Source organism: Aedes aegypti, chromosome 3, assembly GCF_002204515.2.
Source record: "Aedes aegypti strain LVP_AGWG chromosome 3, AaegL5.0 Primary Assembly, whole genome shotgun sequence".
Lineage (NCBI taxonomy): Eukaryota > Metazoa > Arthropoda > Insecta > Diptera > Culicidae > Aedes > Aedes aegypti.
Window position 1 is genome coordinate 287,817,264 of NC_035109.1, and position 9,057 is coordinate 287,826,320.

Genomic DNA, 9,057 nt, shown 5'->3' on the forward strand with positions numbered 1-9,057 from the left:
TTTGTATCGCAGTCGGCCTGTACAAATCAGCAAATTTTAAGCATTGATAGTGACATCGAGCAACTCTGTCAAAAAGTCAGTAATTCACTTTAAAAGTACGTCTTCTCTGAGGAAAAGCTATTGTAATAATTCTGCATCTTGTCAAATATGAACTAAAAATATTTAACACTCTTCGTTTAGTGGCAAAATGTGGAGCTATTTAAACATGAAACGGATAATCTTATATCCAACGAACATTTTTGCCGGAAATACCTAGCATCTCCTAACAATGTTCTTCTTCTGCTTCTTGTTCGTTTTTCTGGTTCGACAGAGTTTCCTTCTCAATTTTACTATTCGTATGAGCCCTTCCACAGTTATTACCTGATTTATTTTGCATTTCAATACAATATGAGCCTCACTAGTTGTAGAATGTTGAACAAAGCGATAATATAAATATTTCATATCAACAGAATATGAAACCAATTTGAGATCTAAAAAGTGGACGTCATAATACTTTAAAATAAACAGAAAATTAAGTCACCTGAGCTAGTGCCAACATGCAATGTTGCCTGTTGCAAATATTTTAACTGTATACATTCTTCATATCAAACTGTTTCTGAGGTACTTATAATATTCTAAATTTCGCTTTTTTATCTTTTCCCACTATAATCAGCTGGTGTATTAAGCACTTTTATAGAAAACGATCATTTTTGTAGAGTTTCAAATCATGCTAAAAACGCCTATATAATTGTCCAGTTCAAAGTTGACATTTCTTTAACCTTTCGGTCGTCGCGCGAATTTTTGTAACGCGAGTAGTCGCGCGTTGTACTTTGTACAACACCCTTGGTTTTGCGAATATCCCAGGAGTATGAACACTTAGAAAGATGGCGTCTTCGGCAAAATTGTTCAGTAGCTCAAGGACTATCATTATTTGAGCCATGAAATTCGGAATTTTGCCGCTAGGAGGCGCTAGTGAGCATGAAACTTTTGTTTCGCGGATCTCAGGATCCTGACCACTTAGAAAGATGGCGTCTTCGGCAAAGTTGTTCGGTAACTCAAGGACTATCATTGTTTGAGCTAATTGATTCAAAATTTCGCCACCAAGTAGCGCTAGTGAGCATAAACTATTTGTTTCGCAAATATCTCAGGAGCCTGATCACTTAGAAAGCTGGCGTCTTCGGCAGAGTTGTTCAGTAGCTCAAATTCTTTCTTTGTTTAATCCATAAAGTTCAAGATTTTGTAAAATAATGATAATCCCTGAGCTTCTGAACAACTTTGCCGAAGGTGCCTGTCTAAAAAGTCAAGATCGTGCAGTATCCGTAAAACAAAAATTCCATGCTAACTAGCGCCGCCTGGTGGCAAAATATCCTATTTTTTGGTTCAAATAATGATAGCCCTTGAGCCACTGAACTACTTTACCGAAGACACTATCTTTCTAAGTGGTCAGGCTCCTGAGATATCTGCAAATAAAAGTTTCATGCTCACTAGCGCCGCTTAGTGGCAAAATTTTGAATCAACTAGTTCGAAAAATGATAGTCCTTAACTTACTAAATAACTTTGCCGAAGACGACATCCTTCTAAATGGTCAAGATCCTGAAAAATCTGCATGTACATTTGTTGATTTTACCGTATTATAAAGGGTCATACTGTAAATACAAACTGTCGAGTATTGTTCTTAAGAAGATTCTTGAGGAATACATTTTGGTTTGGTGTCGATAGATATCTTTATTGCAAAATGATAGCATATAAATCACAACTGTTGTACAAAGTACAACAGCGCGACAGCCCGAAGGTTAAGTTCAGAATCTGTGAGGACAGATTTTCAGACATTTCACTTTTGAATGTCCGTTAATGTCGTTTTTAACTTTTTCCCAACCACTTTTTGATAAAAGCGACTAAGCGAAAACATGACAAGTTCACATAAGAACATAATCAACGAACAGAAAAGCCCTATCCCCAAAATAATCATCGGTCCCAGGATGTGCTGGGTTGTGAGAGGAGACAATTCCTCATCCTCATTGTGTCCGACAGATATTTCCACCAGAGCTTCCTGAACTCGGTGACTCAGATATTTCCGAATCGTTCGCTTTTCCCAGTAGATGATAAATCCGAACTGTATCGCTTCCAGCAGAAACTTGTTGAAATACTCCATCATTGGCCATCCTCGTTGGGCATATACAGTGGTGTATGCGAAGTACAGAACCTCCTTCAAAATATCAAACGATCGAACGTTGTCTTCGCTGACATAAGATCCAAAAGTATAACTGCCACCGTTCAGTAGTTCAATCCCAATCCCATAGTCACCAGCCAGCGATCGCCGATGGAGTTCGTCCTCATCCGGAACGGCGTCAAATCTGTCAACGACAATTTGGATGTCTCGCTGAAAATAGGTTTTGGATGGAATAATTCTGTTTCGTGCGATTTTAATTTGAAAATTACATTTTCAGCGCCAAGCAGTGCAAAAATCCAAGCATCGGCAGGAGCTGCCCATCGATAAGGCGTTTGTGTGAAATCATGTATCGTCTCCAGCGATTTCCCATACCTAGGAATCGTGAGTACGCTAGCTAAGCCACTTGCATACGAATTGCTGATAACAACTCCCGAAAGAAGGATGAAGCAGATCAGAACGCGATACGATGAGTGAAAAGTGCTGAAATTGGAGTCAACGGTATGAACAATTGCCACAGTAGCGTGTCATAGAAAAAATCAATGTTCGAAAAGTCGTGGTGCTCAACTCTTCAATGAAAACTATGCTTATTTTTAATTAGGCTTCAGCTTGCAAATTATACTTCAACATTCAGGTATCTGAACACCGGAACAAAACGTCAAAATTTAATCATTTTCATAAATACCTCCAAACCTCTAAACTATTTCAGCATAGTATTCATTCCAGGGTTCAACACCATGACTTTTCGATTATTGATTTAGCCATAACCATTACTTAAGGAAAATTCCTTGATCCAAATAAATAGATATCATGTCGAATATTGATTTCAATGCGGGTGGCGGCTGCTCATCGCGACCGAGGTGCGTCAAATTAATGGTGGTAATAAAATGGTGAACTCCAGTCATCAGTACCATCATTATAAAAATTGAAAGCCAAACAGTGCTTGAAAAGGGATATATAACCGTTAGCGATGTTGGCAATAGCTTAGCACCTGGTACCAAGATGAACATCGTTGATTTGGCCATATAATGGCTTCCGTCGAGTAGATGATGGTACCTAAATATGTTTGCATAGTTATTCGGAACGGATCGATATATAAAAATAAATTTGAATACCAATTGTAATACAAGCAACAAAATGCTAGGTCAGTTTCTTTGGTGTATATTGTATAAAGTTCACCATAACCAGACCCATTCGAGAAAATGTCTCCCCAATCGCTTGGCCCATCTGTAATAATAGTTATTATCTGGATAAATACTTTATAGTGAAAACAGATTTTTCCAGTGTACGTACGTGGCCACAGGAGAATGTTACAGTTGTGAATCCTACAAAATTCCACTGCTAAACTGCCTTCGAGTCCTTCCAGGAATAACTCCTTGGGTGCAGTGGTGTTGTATGCATCCGCATTGCCATTATTGGCGCCCACGTTGGTCGTTATGCAATATGGTAGGTACTCTACAACTGCCATTGGAATCGATCTACCACGCAAATCAACCAACTTGTCGTAGAATATAGCACCGTTCGTGACCTCATCATATGGATCAGTAAGGTTGTAACTTTGTACCAGCTGCAATTTCGTCGTATTCGTAATTGAATAGTCGTGTGTGTAGAAATCCAAATTTTCGTATCCTGACTGCATTAGAAACCACAAGTTGGGATAATCTGTGAATTGAACAACGGCTATTTTATAACCGCAAAGTCAAACTTCAGAGCCATTCACCGCACATTTCATTGCTTCTTTTATAGTCAATCCATCATCATTAACAAAATCACCATCGACGAACAATAGGAAATTTTTATCTCGAATGCGCTGAAGCGTCGTTTCTTTCAACATTAATTTTGTTTCAAAAAACATCATCACATCAGTGGTTGCAACTATGTAGGACTGCAAAAAAGTAGGATATATTACGTTCAAAACTGTGTTCAAAATTGATCCATTACTTGACATCCCTGTTCGATTGCACTTTCCAGGATACCATCGGCAGCTTGGGCAGACGTGATCCACATAACCGCATGCTTTTCATCGAGGTGTACTAACGCCAGCTCAATATCTAAGAGAAACTTGCAATAGTTGTTACAATCTTGCTGAGAATTGACCATATTTCGGTCATAGTAGACAACGGTGCAATAATTTCTATTCAGGAAATACAATGAAACTGAAAAAAATATCCATCTCCTTAAATGATGAGCGTTATAAAAGTTTAACTTTCAATTACTTATGTGTCGCAAAAAGGTCACCAATGCAGTGTTAGACTGAACCGAGGCTAACATCTTTACACCCAGCCTTGCAGCACTGTTTGGGAATCAGTGGACCGGAGTCTCCTTTATATCGATGTCTTCGATGCTATCAATTATGACCAAAGCACTTCTTCTGCTCACGCAAGTTGTGCAATATTTGCAACGATTTGCGAACGCAAATTGATATTGCTTTAGGTACAATTCGAGCAAGCCAATTGCCAATCATCCATATGTCTTTGGTAAAGTTATGCAACTACAGTTCTCCCTCCGTGTAGGACGGTCTCGAGAACTCCCATAAATTCTATATATACATAGAACTACGAAACTAAGACCCGTAGATTGACCCGTATTCGTATGTCTCGATTTTGCTTGAGAACGATTTAACAGATTTACATAATTCTATTAATATTTCATTCGCAGAAAGCCCCGACGTGTTTTTGTGTGCTAGAAAAAAAAACTGATGAGAATGTGGGTATGAAATCCACCGCAATAAAACGAAATATTACTGCACGACTAACTCCGAACATAGTAACACTACACTCCGCTCTGTATCAGACATCAGGGACATTAGTCATGCTTACTTAGAGATACACTCTCCTGTTCTCTAAGAATACCAACCACTCAACCTACCATAACTATCATCAGTTTATCACATGGAAATCAGAACCAATTAGTTATTATCGCTCCTCTGACCCATCCGGTTGAATGTTCAAATGCGGCAAAGTGCACCCGACCGAAAACTCCAGTGCAGTATTTTCTTTATGCCTCCGAGGAATCAGTGACCTGCTCCGGAATATTCCGTTCCACGGGTGTAAGCGTATATACAGTCGTAAAGGGTTTCCTTACATGGACATTTTTGTGGTTCATCGAACTTGAAAGTCGTTCCGATTGAAGTAGGAGAAAGTGCGCCGTTGAAGTGCAAGTTTAAATATTGTCGTCGCGTGTGTGACCCCCTCACTGCTCTCGTTGTGACGCGCTTTTTATAGGCCTCTGTGAAACATAAATCGACCATCGATAATTATTTTATTTATTTTTTTTTATGGTGTACTTAGCTGGAGCTGCATGACAGCTTCGTTGTCTGTGCTGGACCCCGTAGTGCAAATTTTTACCTCTACTTTTGCCAATATTTAGACGGAATAGGCTATGTTGCCCGCTTTAACACTATTTTGTTTGAATATTGTGCAGAAGTAGTTTTATTAAATTGTTTTTGCTTCAGTTTCCCTCCCGTTGTCGTGTTTGTATAGTCAGCCTTTAGTCCTGAGCAATCCGGATTCTTGTTTACGCGAAGCGACATGAAAATATATGTTGTAAATGAATGCACTTCTTGGAAATAACATACAGAGCTATAGGTATGTTCATGTGACAGGTCCGTCTATGCATTTGTTTACATCGGTGGAGGACCGGTACATACACGAGGCTGTCATTTTCATAAAAGAACTGTCAAAGAGCTTCCCGATCAGCTGTTTTGGAACGTCATGTGAATAGGCCCATGTTGTAGTCTATGTTGACAAATTGTAGCCCAAATGTCATCTCCAAGCATCTTTTGACAATGATATACAGAGAATGTTAATTATATAGATTGCGGTCGAATTTAAAAATGATAGCGATTTAACGGAAGATCCGTTTTCCCGAAAGAACGTTATAGAAGTGAAAAACATGAAATGTGCTTCCATCTATACGCGAACAAGAACTATCTGAAGTGTCTCGTCATTTTTCAGGTCTTGTATGTCATGTATTCTCTTGTATTTTAGTCGTTTATGCTACTAGTCTGAAACAATGTCAATGATGTGTTCCAATATATTCCAATCTATTGTTCTGATCTATCCCAAAATATGAGTCAAGTTAAAAAGTCTTATGTTCCAAAGGTCGCGCTGGAATGCTAACCATTACTATTTCTAGGAGAGATGACTATCTATGTTGATAACTTGTAGTACCGATTCCAAGTTATAGATAATTATGAGAAGAAGTATCAAATCGAAATGTACTGTAAATGTGTTCGGTATGGTCTGCTATGTGTTTTATGTTCGTTGCTATTGTTCTGAGGTCTTCTCAAAATGAGAATTCAATTGAATAATGTCTCAAGTTAGTTTCCAGATTGGAAAGGCTGTATTATCAGGCGGGTGAATATGTAGGGATCGAAAAGTTAAGTTGTTGTTTCAGTTTAAACAAAAATAGTATGCAGTATAATTTTTCTACTTAGCTTGAGATGCGGTCCATCGCTGGTCCGTTGAATCCGAGAGACGTTCCCGTGGCCGGTGTACCGAGAAATAGAGAATTAGAAAATATATGTGATATCATCAAAGCGGTATATTCATAGACACTAACAAAGTGTCACATTTCAACTAATACCATAATACCTTAACTACAAATCCAAAAGCTACTTCTATGTTATTTTCACTACTACGCTCACGATAATTATGTTATGATCGTTAGAATAAAAACGATAGAGGTTACTACTACATAACAGACTACCAAAAGAACGCTAATGTCGCCAGTGTTGGTGTGATAAATGCAAAGTAGTGCAAAAATGTTTAGAGAATTAAATAAGTTATAAATTACAGCATTTTGTTCAACAATATTATATCATATTATAAAAGACAGTAAAAAATTAAACATTTCAGTAACAACAGCGTCATCAATTTTCTAAATATTATACATATATCAATAACACTTCTAAACTATCTCTAATAATACAGCTACAACCTACCTTACTAGATAACGCAATACCGTAGAATGTCGTAATTCACATTTTGGAATATTTCTCAAAATTCGTATTATTATTATTATTAATGAAAATTTGAATTGGAATTTTGATGCATTACCATCATATACAAATAGCAGTATGGGCAAATTTCAAAATTTTTCTTAAATTTCGACAAATATCGAACCAAATACGCAGATTTAGGCGATGCGCTGAATTACGGTACCTTACGGTATTACTAAGGTAATAATTACTACATTGTTAGTAAACCTAACATAAAAGTCTATTTTCAATAACCTGTGAGACGCAGAGACCACCCGCACCCACTCTTGCGCCTCGTGGTCTACTGAAAAAGATGTATATTGAACTTATAATACTATTAGAAATAGTGCTACTGATGAAGGTGATCGTTGGTTTCCCAGTCTTGTTAGTGATTTGAGTGTTAGTAGAGACTGGTAGTAGGCCCTGCCGGTCCCTCCAGCATTACGCGTAGTTATCTGGTGTTAGATCATGCGACAGTAACTAAACTCATGCTGAAGGTGTGATAAATCAAGTGTAAAATATATTAAAGCATTGAAACACATGTCATTATATAACTTAAAACTATTAGACTAGCTTACATTTTATAGGTTATAATTACGATTAATTTTCGCGATCAATATATTAGCATTAGAGTAATTTCACAATATCAACAATATGTATTCACTTGATAAATCACCGTCAATCCCATCACCCAGGGGCAGGGAAATCGACCATCGATAATTATTATACGTTAATGTGTCAATAAAGGTAGAACTGCACTATGAACTAATCTACGATGACGTCACGCTGCAACTTCCAGTGGGAAGAAAACCTTTACTGCGGGCCGTGTTTACAAAAAATGAACGATTTCGTTGTGCATTCATCCACTTCGTGTTCATCCGGTGAACATTCGTTGTCAGGATGTTGGTCCGGATGTCATTTAATGTAAACATTGCCCGCATTTAGAGCAGAAAAGAAAAAGAAAGTCGAGGATAAAAGAAGACCGTGGATAAGTCCATGGGCGGTTTCCATACAAACTGGCGGCCAAAAATATTTTTTCCATCTCATGTCGTACTAATGAGTTTTGTGATACAAATTTGATCTTTTATTTTCAAAACCAAGTTTTCGAGACTAACTTTTGAATAGGGCCTATAGCGAAATAATAAGTTTTGTTACTAATGATGCGTATAAGCCATTTATGCGATTAACGTTGTGCAAACCATAATAAATGTTAGAACTTACATAGAAATGATGATATAAATGATTTAGCGATATTCAATTATTTCCTGATTTTTTTTAGCTCTTTTGAATAAAAAATGGTTAAAAATATTGAAAACATTCAAAAAGACCTAAATCAAAAAAGTGCAAATTTGTGCAGCTAAATTCTTCACGATCCTTTAGTTTACATCTCAAAGTACCCTTGGCAATAAATTTCAGCCTGGGACAACTTGGGACAAAAAAGTATGGGATGTGTAAAGTTTCGATATAAAGTCAAATATATTTTTTTCAGTGCACTCCCCGCATTTTTCCGACCTAAAGTACAAATTTTTATTTCATTTTATTTTTCTTATATAGCTTTTTGAATAAGCTTTCGTACAGTGTGTAAAGATTTGTAGAAAATATTACGATTATGCAGTATATTGTATTCAATGTGTACCTTGTGTTTGCATTGAATTCTTCATTTTTCTTAAAAACTCTAACTTTTACATACTGTATCAATTAAAATCTAAAAGATCTTGCCCAGATATTTCAGGAATAACTTAATAGAAGTGTTAACTATGGAATGATGTAGAAGAAAAACCTATCAGAACAAGTCATTTTTTCGATTATTGGCCACCTGATCGCCCATAGTGAACTGTTGAGGGCCGCACAACCCTGAGGTGTACCATCGGCCACTGGGTTTTGAGGGGAGACCACATTTCCAGAAATTCACATGCACCAAGTGAGAAGC

At 37.3% G+C, this 9,057-nt stretch overlaps 1 protein-coding gene across 1 annotated transcript; it reads right to left on the reverse strand.

Annotated features, from left to right (window-relative positions):
* Positions 1-1,671: 1,671 nt before the first annotated feature.
* LOC5574238 lies at positions 1,672-7,537 on the reverse strand. The gene is made up of 8 exons (XM_001661236.2): positions 4,363-7,537; positions 4,088-4,302; positions 3,872-4,031; positions 3,440-3,808; positions 3,262-3,373; positions 2,921-3,202; positions 2,419-2,629; positions 1,672-2,359 (listed from the first exon to the last, which is right to left on the reverse strand). Exons 1-8 carry the CDS (start codon positions 4,415-4,417, stop codon positions 1,811-1,813), a joined length of 1,953 nt encoding a protein of 650 aa, XP_001661286.2. The 5' UTR covers positions 4,418-7,537; the 3' UTR covers positions 1,672-1,810.
* Positions 7,538-9,057: the final 1,520 nt, after the last annotated feature.